General features: G+C 41.3%; 1 protein-coding gene across 5 annotated transcripts in view; it reads left to right on the top strand.

Annotated features, from left to right (window-relative positions):
- smarcd3b (SWI/SNF related, matrix associated, actin dependent regulator of chromatin, subfamily d, member 3b) overlaps positions 1–14,440 on the top strand; it is an 89,625-nt gene that overhangs the window by 53,027 nt on the left and 22,158 nt on the right. For 3 of the 5 annotated variants that reach the window (XM_041814231.1, XM_041814230.1, XM_041814229.1), the window contains exons 3-4: positions 5,875–5,964; positions 11,619–11,661. In XM_041814231.1, coding sequence (XP_041670165.1) covers positions 5,875–5,964; positions 11,619–11,661 — 133 coding nt within the window. The remainder of the gene's footprint in view (positions 1–5,874; positions 5,965–11,618; positions 11,662–14,440) is intronic. The other 2 variants (XM_041814233.1, XM_041814232.1) reach the window with 1 other exon arrangement.

The following is a 14,440-nucleotide window of genomic DNA, read 5'->3' as shown; positions in this document are numbered from 1 at the left end:
ATGTTTTTGTCACACTTAAATGTTTCAGATCATCAAACAAATTTGAATATCAGATGAAGATAACCTAAGTAAATACAAAATGCTGTTTTTAAATGATGAATTCATTTATTAAGGGGAAAAAAACATTCAAGCCTACTTGGCCCTAAGTGACAAAGTAATTCAGTTAACTGTGATTAATCACATTTTTGGAAAGCTGAACAGAACCCGTCTGACAAAGGGTTACAAAGCCATTATCCACAAATGGAGAAAACTTTCTCAGGAGTCTCCTGCCTGCCAACTACTCTAAGAGCACATCGAAAACTCAACCAGGAGGTCAGAAAATAACCCAGAAAAACATCTAAAGGCCTGTAAGCTTCACTTGACTCAGTTAAGGTCAGTGTTCATGATTCAACATTTAGAAAGAGACTTAATATTTTGAGAAATAGTCTGGAGACTGATGAGACAAAAGTTGGCCTGTTACATCTGGCGTCAAACATAAAACAGCATAAAAAGAACATCATGCCAACAGTTAAATTGGTGGTTGTTGTTTGATGGTCTGGGGCTGCTTTGCTGCTTCAGGACCTGGACAACTATTTGATGGAAACATGAATTCTGCTCTCTACTACAAAATCCTGAAGGAGAATTTCTGACCATCAGTACCTGACCTCAGACTGAGGCCCTGTCCCCACGAAGACAAATTCAGGAGTATATGCAAAAGTTTTTTGTCATATTGGTGTTTCATCCACACGGAAACGGCGTTTTGGGAGGCCGTAAACACTCCTTTTTGAAACCAGGTCCCAGAGTGAACAAATCTGTAAATGCTTACTGTTTCGTCTACAGCCAACCACATCTTTCTTTAAACAATTACATCACACATAGCATAGCCCACTTATGCTGCATGCACAAACAACAGTGGTGGATTACAGGGTTGTGTTTGTGCTGCAGAAGCTACTGAGCTTATCATGGCTTTGACAGCAAAATGTGATGCTCCTTTACCACCACGGCAAATACTGTACACCAGATGTTCTTCGATCAAACGCAGAGAACAACCAGAAGGGCAACCAGGAGAAAGTTTGTGGCAGTTTTCTGTGATCTTCTTCTCTCTTTTGGTGAATTTCTGTTGCAGCAATACAGCACCACTTACAGGCTTGGCATATGTACTACAGTGTTTTCAGTCGTTTTCAGTGGTTTCGTGCTTATGCAGACATTTCCCTAATCAATCCTGCGTTTACGAAAAACTCTTTCAAAATGAAATGGAAATATAATGTTTTCGTCTCTGTGTGGACAAGGCCTCAAGCTCACTTGGGTGATAGAACAGGACAATGATCAGACGCACACTAGCAAGTCCACCTCTAAATGGCTTTTTGAAAACATGAAGGTTTTGGAGCGGCCTAGTCCATGTCCAGACTTAAATCCGATTGAGATGCTGTGGCATGACCTTAAACAGGGAGTTCATGCTCAAAAGCCTGCAAATGTGGCTGAATTAGCAAAGAAGACAGGGCCAAAATTCCTCCCCAGTGATATGAAAGACTTTTTGCCAGTTATCTCAAATGCTTGCTTGCAGTTGTTGCAAGATATAAGGCTTTTCACATTGAGCCAGGCAGATTTTGACATCTTTTCCCCTTAATAAATGAAATCTTCATTTAAAAACTGCACTCTGTGTTAACTCTGGTTATCTTTGTCTAGTATTCAAATTTGTTTGAGTTCTGAAACGTTTAAGTGTGAAAAACATGCAAAAGAAAAAAGTAATCAGAAAGATGGAAAATACTTTTTCATGGCACTGAAAATTAATGCTATTCAGCTTGGTAGCATGGCACAGAGACCATGGAGCATGCTCAGAGCATGCAGGTAAACACTGATTCTTACTCTTCCCATTTTCTGCTATTTGACTACTCAGTACAAAAGATCTGAAACACTCCCACACTCATGAGGAGTAGGTGGATGTCTATTAGGAGCCGAGTGTGCAGCAGGTTTGGTCATTAGACAGGAGATCAATATGCACACTCAGTGGACCTCTGTCTCATTCTCTCACTATCTGCAGCACGATTGATCCACTTACAATTAAGCAGGCTTGTCGAACAGGTCAGGGGAAATGTTGTCCCACGTCGGGGCTTCAACCCCCGAGCGGCCCGGCTGGCTGTGGAGGGTCTGATTGATGGTGCAGGGTGACCTGTCCAGGCGTCTCTCTCTCTCTCTCTCTCTCTCTCTCTCTCTCTCTCTCTCTGTCTCTCTTTGTGAGGAGCGTGTGTCCTCTGGCAAACAAGTTCGGCTCAGCGCTCTACTCCATCCAGATCAGACCCCACGCAGCTGCCAGCTGAGGTTGGACCACCTGTGTTTGTGGTGTCATTGAGACCTTATGGTCCCAGCTTCACTCGCTCTGCAGAACAAACACTGTGCTATGCAAAGCTGCTGCTATAAATAGGAATCTAATTCAAGTTTACTTTGCAAAAAGTCTAGAAAAGTCAAATCTTTGACTTAGAATGACATTTAGATCCTTCTGGCATGTTCTCCTATATATTTTTGAACACTGTAGGAAGCTTTACATCCATGATTCAGAGGTGGATGGCTAGCACCGGGGAATTTGACAGCAGAGTACAAACTTTGCATCCTGTTACCCCCTTTTTAAACCCAGTATTAATGTATTTGAGGTATTCAGATAACCAAGTGGTAATGACTTAAAGATGATTAACGCATGCTCTGAAGATGATTTGAAATCTGATTGCTCAGATTGGTCTTGGATGCCTTCATCCTGACTTGTGCAGATGCAACGTGCACTGGTATGTATTCAAGTCTTCCAGCTAACCAGACTTGGTCCGCAATAGTCCGCCAGTCTGTCGGGCCTCACTTTTTGTGATAGAGATTGCGACTCTGTTTAAAAATCCTGATCATTTGGCTCAGCTCAGGAATAAAAACAATCTTTTGGCGCCCAAATGCCTCTTTTTCTGGTACTGTTTTACAGTGCTTATGCACCGCTGTAAAGCTGTCAACAGGCTGCAGGGATGTAAAGGAAAACTTTTAGGGACCAGGAGATATCACTGTCTCTTCTCTGCTCTCTATCTGTTTGAAGCGGACATGAATATTGACATGTGCATCTTTATGAGGAGTGAAAGAGACTTAATAAGATGTTTTGCTAACCAGTGATTAAAACAGTTAATGAGGCTAGAGGCTGTGACAGAGAGAGGAATGCAGTAGGCAGGAAAGGGTGGAATGTCTTCAGATCCCGGCTCTTCCTTCATGTATGGGCAAAGTTGTTGGTGTGATTCTAACTGGCTGTGAATCAACCAGGAGATGACTTCTCTCTCTGTATCAATGCTTTCTTCTAGCAGCAGGACACTGGCACATGCTCTCATTTCCCATCGCTGTCTCTCTCACCACTCAGCTTTGGGTTAAATTATGAATGTATACATGATTTTCTTCAAAACATCAGTACTTGCAGTGTTATATAGTGTGTGAATAACAGATATTGTATTGTTTAAAACACATGGCATCAAAAATATCAAAGTATTAGTGCTGTTATTTGAATAAGAGGCAAACAAGAAACTTCTAAATGCAGGTTGTCACTTAAGACTTACAGTTAAGTGTGGCACAGTGCTGATGCAAGTACTAACCTCCAGTTTCCGCCTACAGCAGCTGCGCCGTGATCAGCCGTCGAGTCACTCTCTGTGTCTAGTCAATCAGAGCCGTTCCACTGCCTGTGCCCCAATCTGGCAACGGCACGTCCCTCCCCTTAGAGATACACTGACCGCTTCAATTCCTGTGGATCACAAAGCTCTAAACAGGAAATCAAAAGCATAGAGTATCTGGTGCTTTCAAAATAAAACACAATGCGTGAACTCCCAATCATAAATCATCACTATATCATCATTATGGCTCATCCTGCAGTGAGAACAAATAATCACTGCAAGGTCACAGAGCTACAACAGCACCACTGATGAGGAAAAGTTGACTTTTGAGGTAATAAAACACATAATTTTACATAAAACTGTGCATCCTTGAAGCACACATTCACCTTTTAACTTCCTAACGTACTCATTCATAGCGGAACCAATACTGTAATAACCTGGCACGCCAGATAGATTTGTTTCACACATCCATCTGGTAAACCAGATAACTGCATAACGCGAACCATGGCAACTGTAGACATGTCATTACAAGACTTTTGTTGTTTTTGAAAAGAAAACAACTCACTGCTGTTCTTTGTTCTTCTTTTAATGAAGAAATGTGGTCAAGTTCTGATAAAACTGGCGCTTTAGCAGCATCCGCGCTAATGTCTTCTGCCATAATTGCACTGGCCTCTTGTTGGTGCTTGCTTATGTCACGACTCCGCCACGCCCGAAAGCACTGCCCCTCGTCGCTGATTGGTCCTGTCACTTTCTAGCCGGGCCCACACAGTTCAGACGGGAGCATTGCAAGATGGATTCACCAGTGAGAAACACGGAAATGGGTGTATCCATCTGCTTTGCGAGGTTAATTATATAATGGATTCATGCTGGAGTTCATGACAAATAAACCCCAAAAAGTAAAATAATCCGCTGTTGACATACTATTCTTCTGTGAACCTGCACTTTTCTAACCGTTGTGCAGGGCTCTAGTCTTGCTTCCAGTATGTGAGGTCAGTCGCCTTTGGTTGACAAAAAAACGTGGTGCTGCCAAGCGTGGCGCAGCCGTTGCATGTGGAAATTACAGGTTAGTGCAGTCATATTTGTATCTGAATGCCCACAATAGATTGTCGTTGCAAAATGTAAACAGGGCTGAGACCCATGTGCATTTAAGTGAAAGGAAATATGTCACTTAACTTTTTTTAATATATATATCTTTGTGCTTTTGTGCCTTTATTTTAGAGAGTAGGACAGGGTAGGGACAGGGATGGGGTTGGAAAATAGGGATGAGAGAGTGGTTGAGAGACAAGCGGGAAAGGAGCCACAGGCAGGACTCGAAACCAGGCTGTCTGTCTTCACTGGGCCCAACATAACCACTAGACTATATGTGCCCCATAAGCTAATTTTTTACTTTATTAAAGGGCAAAAGTGTCTACTGTCACAAACACATAAATAGTTTTTAAAGGAGAGAGAAAAAGAGACTGAAAAGAGACCCACTGACCACTTTATTAGGTACACCAATTCCTTGTCTCCAGGGCAGATGAGGGAGGGTAAAATCACTCTTAACACACTTCACACCACAGGAGAACTTGGCAAGATAACTTCTGACTTGAGCCAGAAGGAGGGAATCTGACCCAAAATCAGCACGATTATCTTGTTTTGTTTACCTCGCTTTAGGCTTTGCCTTTAAAATTCCTGGAAAATCATTCCTCCTACCAAGGACACTTCTAGCTTCATTCAGTAATAAAACTGTTTTAGTTCAAGGCCAGCGCTTTAAAGGCTTCACTTGTGTGTTCACAATTTGGCAGAAATGTTTGGATTTAGGAATAGTATGTTTTCTCCATACACCTGGGAACCCGCTCAACATCCCTCCATCAGTGTAACCTCCATGTTTTCAGCCCAGTAATAAAAGCCTGCACACTGCTTGTTCCATCCCAGAGTTCACATTGTGCCCATTCTCAGTGTATTGTCTGTCTGTCTGTGTGAAGCATGATTGTTTTGGTTCACTGAGAAACTTTTGTTGAATGAGCGTGTCCCTCAGACGAGCAGGACGTCTTCCAGGTCCTCCTCTGCTGCACTTCTCGTGCGTGCATGGACACAGACACAATCCCATCGCAGTGCCTGCCCCTGTCTGAGTTTTTGAATTGCACCGACTAACAGACCCTTGAACTTAACGCACATCAAACACAGAAAAACAAACAGAACCAGCAGGTGTTTCCCCCTCTGACATCGTTCTTTGCTGCCTGTCTCGCCACAACTCTAATCCGACAACCTTCGAATCCTCACCAATTCTTAGGAAGCCTGTCGGATTCCCTGGAGCCAATGAGATGCCGGCGAGGCAGATGGACATGAGAGAGCCCCAATCAGATCCCACGCTCGGATCAAAGTAGGAGTTTATTCTGCTGCATGTCCATTTTCTTACGTTTGATGACTCTGGCCTTTTTTAGCCTTTCACCTGAGCCCAGCACTCCCTGAATGAGATGTTTTTGATCAAGCATACATCCAGGCCAAGAAGTCGACCCCTGAAATGTAGTTGTGCATGCTTTGGACTGGAGCATGGCATGATGGGAACGGTTTCATAAAGCTAGAACAGAAAGTAACATAGTATACATCTCAGACTCTTAAAAACCCTTTGAAATAGCAGAACTGTTGTGATGCAGGTTTGTTTTATTTTTCCTTTGCAATGCACCCCCGGATCTTTGAATTCTCCTTGCAGCAGGCTTGTTTCAGGATTTGGCATGCTGATGTAACACACTGCTTCACAGACCGTTGCAGTGTGACAGGAAATGTCTCTACACTGCGAAAGAATCCCCCGTGTACAAACAAGAAGACATGCAAGGAAAAAATGAAGAAAGTTCTAGCTTAAAACGGGGCTTGGCGACATGAGCATATGTAGCGTATAATGAGATAATAGATGGGCTTCTTTTAAAAGCATGCAGCTCAGTGTGCTTCATGAAGGAACAAAGTCACAATATAACAGAAACTGACATAAATGTGAAACAAAAGAAGGTAACAGAATGACTGAAAAAAAATGAAATTATTAACTAAAAAGATGCAATTAATGTGCGCAATATCGTAAAAATGATTGTGGGTTAGCGATAATGGGCACATGATCCCATTTTTATAACTGCTGTATCCATTACTGGACAGTTATGTGCATACGTTTTGGGCATATAGGGTGCTAAGGATTCATCATGAGGCTGGATGTGCCACAAACTCAGGGCTGGAGATGGAGGAGGACGGCCAAGGTCAAGCTCAATGGCAATGGGTGGATTTTGTTATTTTTTTCAACTGGTTATTTTCCCGTATTATGCAAGGACATCCAGAGCACTCCCAGGGTTGTGTCAATCCTCCTTCCTGCCCAGTAGTGCCCTCAAGTGGGCTTGCTCACATTACATGTCATACTTTAGCCTCAATTTTCGGCCAAAACACACCTAAAAGTTATGCACAGTACTGTAAATTTATAGTGTGATACAAAATGATAGCTCTAGATACATGGGTGCATGTCCACTTAGGGCTTCCATAGAATGGCTACTGGAAAAGATTATTTTCATTTGGAATTAAGACTTCTACATACAGTATTAGACCTAGTCCACATGTAGGCATGTATTTTTGATAATGGATGTTTTATGTCATATGTTTTAAGAAATTATCCCTTTTCAAAAAACATGTTCATCCACCTGAGGGCACAAAAAAGCCCTGGTATAGTTTTTGTTCACATGCAGAGCAAAATGGTGTTTGTATAAGTCTGTCAAAAGTCCTTTTAGCAATGTCACCAGCACGTATGGCCACGCCCACCATTGTGGTACAATTTCAGTGACCTAAAAGGCAGATAGCATGCTTGCAAAAGGCCAAAACATAGCAAAAAAACCCTCCTTTTATCAAAAAAAACCTGCCAGTCTGTGGACTAGGTCTTAGTCAGTGGGCTTAGTTGTAAAGTCACATTAACAGAACCATCTTAAATCTAATCCTGCTGCCAGTTTTAGCCTAGCTTAGCATAAAGGCTGGAAACAAGTAAAAACAGCTAGCCTAACTTTGTTTAAAAAGTAACTAAAGCCCTCTAGCAACTCTAAAGTTCACGTCTTTGTTAATGTGTCTGTTCTCTTATAAAAGAGATAAAACCACAACTTTTCATTATTTATCCATTTATCAGTTAACAATGAAAGCCTACTGTTTGACTCTGTTAGCTTTAGCACAGCTGTAGCTTCTTTTTGCTACCTTCAGACAGCTGTTTCCCTCTGTAACTAATCTTTATGCTAAGATAAGCCAAGCTAATGACATATTAGCTTTTGCACAGTAATGAGGGTGGCATCTTCTCTTAACTCAGGGAAAAATATCTTCGTTAAAGCCGTGACATTTTCACAGTAAAGTTACTTGGAAGTAGACTGAGTTTAAGTTTAAGGATAAATATCTACAGAAGCCCTAAGAGAACCTGCTTCCATACATTTGCTTTACCACGGGGAGGCTGTGCTTCACCAATGAGGTTTCCCATTAGAGTGCTCAGCCTGAGTCCCACAAATGTTCAGAAAGTATAAAAAGGAAATACAGCTCCCAGCCATAGATGACAAAAAACAAACTTTCTCTCGTTTATTTGGCTCACATCACAATAAACAAACACTTGCGGGCCTTCCTGCGCTGAAGAATGGTGAGGAGCCAGATAAAATTGTGAAAAGTTAGTGTTTTGTATTCTTAACTTGGAATTTGAGTTGTTCTTCCTTTTTATGTATTTTATTTTAGAAGTTATCCTGGTTTAACAAGTACATTTTGATTGAGAACTATGCTTATTTTCCTCATTATTTGAGATACACTGCTGTTTTTCCATGAAAATAGTTCAATTCAAATATTTCTTCTTGTAAGGTTGTAAAAATTCATATTGTATTACCGTCATTTTTTTAATTTTTCAAGTATTGATTTAGCACCAGTATCAGTAAAACCCCAAACAATGTCCAGCCTGATTCATAACAACCTTAATGTCGGGATCTCAAAGTCTGTATCAAGAGAAAAACAGGATTGTTATCCCAAGATAACATCAAAAATGGGTTGAAAACTTGATAAAACAAGAGAAAAATCCTCCTTATCTTGGGAAACAGAGTTGTATATTATTTTGATAAATATTTTTGGATAGATATCCTCTTAGGGTCTCATGAATTTATTTTAAACACATTTCAGAGCCTCAAGACAAGATTATAAATGATGAAATATCATGGGTGGAAAGGAACTGACTACACTTACATTACTGCAGTTGAGCAGCTTAATGTGCCATTTTTAAATTAGTAATTTTACTTTTACTTTAGTATATTTTTGGAAGAAGTATTGTACTTCATTAGTTTTTAAAAAGCATCAACAACTGAGTAAAAAGATTAACACTAAAAGTTGAAATAAGGTAGTCTGTTGACTCTGTCCATGTCTTACAACAGGGCAGGATTTGGCTTTGGCATACAGTTCGGCTTTCTCAGCATACAGTAGCCTACTGGGCAGAACTTTGACCTATGTTTGGGCCAAAATATTAGAAGTGGCAAGTAAGCTGACAACAAGTGGGAAAGAGGATCGAAACAATCCTGTTAGTGCTCTGGATGTCCTGGCATTTTACTAGGGGCATGAGAAAATAATCCGTTGAAAAAATATCAAAGTCCACATTTTTAGGGCAGAGTTTGAGGTGGATGTGGTGAATAAGCACCGCCTTTGGCAGTGGTTCCAACCTTTTTCACATAGGGCCCCCCTACTCTTATCTAAGAAAAGCTAAGCCCACCCACAACCCAGTTAGAAAAAGTCAGATTGATTTTAATTGTTTTCACTGACAAAACTCTAAAATAATTAGCATACTTACTTAGTAGTCTCAAAGATCTATGTATAAATTATTTCTTATAAGGGCTGCTCTAGAAAAAATAAGAGGATCTGTTAATTTTTCAGGAAAAACGTGAAATTTTCAAGTTTGAAAAGTAATTAGTTTAAGTGGAAAAAACATATTTTTACTTTAAAAGTCTTCAATACACAGCAGTGTTAATTTCATCGACTAAAACTGTGACCAAAAATGTTCTTCGACAGCCTTTTTTTCCATGACAAAAACTAGACTAAGACTAACAAAGATAGATCTATGATGACTAAAACTGACAAAAAGCTTTGTTTTCATTCAAAATCTGTGATATTTCTCCACTGTGGCTAAATCTGTCAAAAACAATGCAGCTGTATCTATTCTGCCTCTCAGCTGTAGAAAGCAGGGACCCCAGGTCTGGCAGAGTGCAGAGAACACACTACCAGGATTTGGTAAGAAAATAAATATTTGGACTAGACGTAAAGACTAAAATGTGAGGACTTTTTATGGACTAAAACTAGACTAAAATGTTTTGAGTTTTCATTGACTAGAACTAGACTAAAACTAAAAGACTTTTCATCTGGAGACTAAAACTAAAATTAAAAATAGCTGCCAAACTAACACTGTTACACGGACCATAACTTACCATTTTTGGGTTATAAAGTCATGAAGTTGAAAATCCAACCACTGTTTTCAGTTTGGTTTCTTGACATTATACTGTTGTAAATTTGGGATTTTAAAAACTTGACTTTTTTAGTTTCAAATATCAGAATTAATGTCTTTTTAAACTCATGATTTGTGACTTTCAAAATAATCTTAATCTTGTTTTCTTGTAAAAGTAGGAATTTATAATCTAAAAAAACATATTCTCCCAAAAATGTTAACTTTTTGGTGAAAACAATTACAGATTCTCTCTTTTATCTTTTTTTATGTTGGCCCTATTATGCCATTGTACATCATTTTTCTAATCAGATTTTTAAAAGATATGTGTACATATGTGGCAACATCAGAGCAGACAGGGCCATGCATAACTCTGAGATCCTTGGACCCCAGGTTGGGAACCACTGGCCTAGGTTACCATTGGAGTACAGGGGTTTTCATGAGCCGCTGGAAATACCGTGGATGTCCCAGAGGCCGAGAACAGCCGCTGGTCTCCGGGCATGTTATTGAAAGGCCTGGACAGAAGAGATGCTGTTGGGCTTGACCTTGGCCACACTAACCCCTCCCCTACCCCCCTTCCGTCCTGGGACATACCACATCAGGCCCTGTGGTGAATCCTTAGCACACTACATGCCTTAAACTTACGCATACTGCTGTATGCCTTTACCTAAACAACCCAGTTGGAGATAATTTGTTCAATTTTGTTGTTCATTAAGGAAAGATCATTTTTTACTACACAACCCCCTCAGGCATCATAAATAACTACTCAGTACTTGTAGTAAACTTTAAATGATCTTCTGACTTGAGTAGATTTATAGAGCTGTACTTTTTTCCTCTACTTGAATAAATTTTAACCAAAGTAACTGTACTGTATTTGAGTACAATATTCTTTTTTCCACCTCTGCAAACTTTGATGACATTGTCATGCAGTGTGGTGACATCAAGGTAGTTTAGACATTCTTTTTACTTGCATGAATTACATGGATGCTCCATGTAGCACGGCTTTCCAAAGATAAGAAACTGAAATAGCGCTAGTGTTGCTTTTTTAGTTGGTATCACTAAGAAAAACTGTTCTGACAACGGCACCAACTTGGCAGAGATGATTTATTGTTTTTAGTCCATCCTTGGTAAGTATAAGAACACAATTTTGGTAAACAAAAGTTGTTCTCACACAGCAGGAAATGCCAGAAATTCATGAATGAAAATATCTACACAGACATACTTTCTCCTTGAAGACTGTGCATTCCTAAAAGCTCTTGAACACACATCCTGTCACCGTCCGGCTCCTGCTGCACCGACCCCAGTGATTCTGTGCATGTGAGCGTGCAGCCAATACATGTCAGGCAGGAGATGTGTGATGTGACACTTTTTTGGCTGATAGAGACTCTCGCTCTCCAGGTGGACCACTGCATTACACACAAACACATGAGCACACACACAGCTGGGATGCTGGGGTGCTGGATATGGCCCAGCATTTTAGCAGATGGCCTGGGTGCTACGCTATCAGTCACCATAGTAACATGCTCTCTTTTTCCTCTTTCTCTCTGTCTTTCTCTCCCTCTCTCTAGTGCTAAGAGAAGGAAAATGGCAGACAAGATTCTTCCGCAAAGGGTGAGGCTGCATATTTTTACCTTTGTTGCTGTGTTTTTTCCTCCTCTCTGTGTTTGTGTTGTTATCTTTTGTGCGCAGAACAGAAAAATCCTTTTTGATGTCAGGGGTTCTTGGAAGGCGCAGAGGGCCAGATGATTATGTGTTATTTCCAAATGAGAAGGGAGAGGATGAAGGGAGCGATCAGGAGGTTTTAGGGGTTTTCTGCAGGGTTTCATTCTTGTTATTTGGACGCCGGCTTGTTCATTTAAATTGGAATAGTCAGCGGGATATGGCAAAGACGCGAACACAAGTAGAACCGAAAGAGGCGGCTGAATCGCAGCGTTGCCACAGGTGAGTCTGCGCCGCCTGAGGTTGTGATTTTCATCCTGGGGTCTCAGATTTTTCGGCCCTTTGCCACAACATCGCCTCAACATTTCCTGGCCAGCACACAGAAGGCTTTAACACCGGGGCTGTAGAGGTCTGGACACTGTGAGGGTCTTGGCTCAAGTCTTATCCCCTCCTATCATAACCCAGACACAGAGATAGCAGTAGGCACGGCTGGGGCGCCACTCCACAATAATGAGTCAGGGACGGGGAATGTCTGCCACACTGCTCCGTCCGTCTGCTCGGCACCTCGGCCCGGTGAGATGGAGATAGAGGAGGAATGAGAGGGAACAATGAAGGCAGCCATTTAGATAGAAACATGAAAGAGAAAAAGAGAGGGAGGGAGGAGAAGGAGTGAGCTGGAGGAGCGTGTGTGCACAGTTTGGTAAGTAAGCAGCAGCAGCAGCAGCAGCCCTTGATGCTCTGAGGACTTTCATCGGTATGGTAATGTTGGAGTCCTGGCTGGTTGGCTGCACACTCTGCATCTCATTTTTATTCCACAGTGTCACTAGGATGGTGTAAAATGCTGAATTAATGCAGGGCCAGGCAGCTGCAAAGACACTTTTTTACTTCTTACAGTTTTTTACAATTGAAACAATTGAACAATTGTTGGAGAAAGAAGCCTAAAGTAAAGCAACGTCATCACTTACAGTTATTTCAACTACATATACAGTTACCTTTCCCCATAGTAGAAGAATTATGTAGGTTTTTAATCATGACAAGGGTAACTAAAGCATAACATACTGACCCAGTGGCCTGACTGTAAACACCAAACGTAGCTCCAATCATCTTAACTTTTTTCAAATGATAGCAAAACCCCAATTCCAAAAAAGTTGGGATGCTGTGCAAGATGTAAATTAAAACAATGCAATGATTTGCAGATCTCATAAACCCACATTTTAGTCACAATAGAACAAACAACATATGTTTTTAAACTGAAACATTTTACCATTTCGTGAAAAACATTAGCTCATTCTGAATTTTATGGCAGTAATACATCTCAAAAAAGAAGGGACAGGGCAACAAAAGGCTGTAAAAGTATGTGGTTCTCATGAAAAACAGCTAGAAGAACATTTTGCAACTGGTCATTAAAATGACAAGAGCATTTTAGAGAGGCAAAGTCTCTCAGAAGTAAAGATTTTCTGAGGTTTGCCATTCTGCAACAAACTGCATCAAAAAATGTAGAGCAATTTCAGGAAAATGTTCCTCAATGTAAAATTGTGACGTCTTTGAATATCCTGTCATCCACAGTATATAAAATCAACAAAAGATTCAGAAAATATGGAGAATTCTCTGTGTGCAAAGGAGAAGACAGTCAATACTGGGTGCTTGTGATCTTCAGGCTCTCTGGTGGCACTAAATTAAGGGTGTTTTCACACTAGGGGCCCGATCCTGGATCCGAGTGCACTTGAGGCCAAAGTCCGGTTCATTTTGGTAGTGTGAATGCAAACGAACCACCACCAGGCACCGGGCCCCGGCCCGCTTGGGGAGGTGGTCTCGGGCGCGATTCAAGTGGACTCTGGCATGGTTCGGATGGGATGTGAATGCAACTATGCTCAGATCATCGTAAAAACTAAACTTCTTTCCACAGCGCAGCAGTTTGTTCACATTTTTCCTCAATAAAGGGCAGAAATCATCAGAAGCCAGTCAATAAACGGTCTGTTGTTACTCACCTTACAGATGAGTACAAGCTGGATTCAGTGAGAAGAGATGCAAAGGCAATAAAAGTCTCCTGTCACTTCAAGCCTGTTTAATCCTCTGAGCTGCACATAGATGTGCAGATACGAAGACGAAGTTGCTGGCATCTTAAAAGTGATTTTAAATCCTCCAAGGCTGCAGGATAGACTTTTTGCTGGGTCAAAACCCCAGTGGTTGCCATGGTAGCTTCTTTATCTCTCTCCTCCTTGTTGGGGTTGTAAACCAGCCACGTGCATACCGCCACCTGCTGTTTCAGAATGAGTAAATACACAAGTGGGCCCGGGCACGGTTTGATGTTGCTTGTGTGAAAGCAAGCCAGCGGGGGGAAGGGGGAGGAATCGTGCCACAGTGCTGTTCAAAACAACTGGGCCTAATGTGAAAGCACCCTAAAAAACAGGCATGACTCTACACTGGAAATCACTGCATGGGCTTCCAGAAATCATCATCTGTCAACATAGTTCACCATGCCACCCACAAACCGAAGTTAAAGCCGTATCATGCAAAGACGAAGCCACATGTGAACACAATCCAGAGACACCTCCACATTCTCAGGGCCAAAGCTCATTTAAAATAGACTGAGGCAAAATTCAAAACTGTTCTGTGGTCAGATGACAACATTTGCTTTATCATAAAATGTAAAATCTTGCAAAGAAGACCCAGGACTGTTGAGCAGCTAGAATCCTACATCAGACAAGGAAGGGACAACATTCCTCCACCA

The sequence above is a fragment of the Cheilinus undulatus genome, linkage group 19 (assembly GCF_018320785.1).
Source record: "Cheilinus undulatus linkage group 19, ASM1832078v1, whole genome shotgun sequence".
NCBI lineage: Eukaryota > Metazoa > Chordata > Actinopteri > Labriformes > Labridae > Cheilinus > Cheilinus undulatus.
The sequence above is the reverse complement of the archived record's forward strand: the minus strand, read 5'-3'. Positions and strand labels throughout refer to the sequence as shown.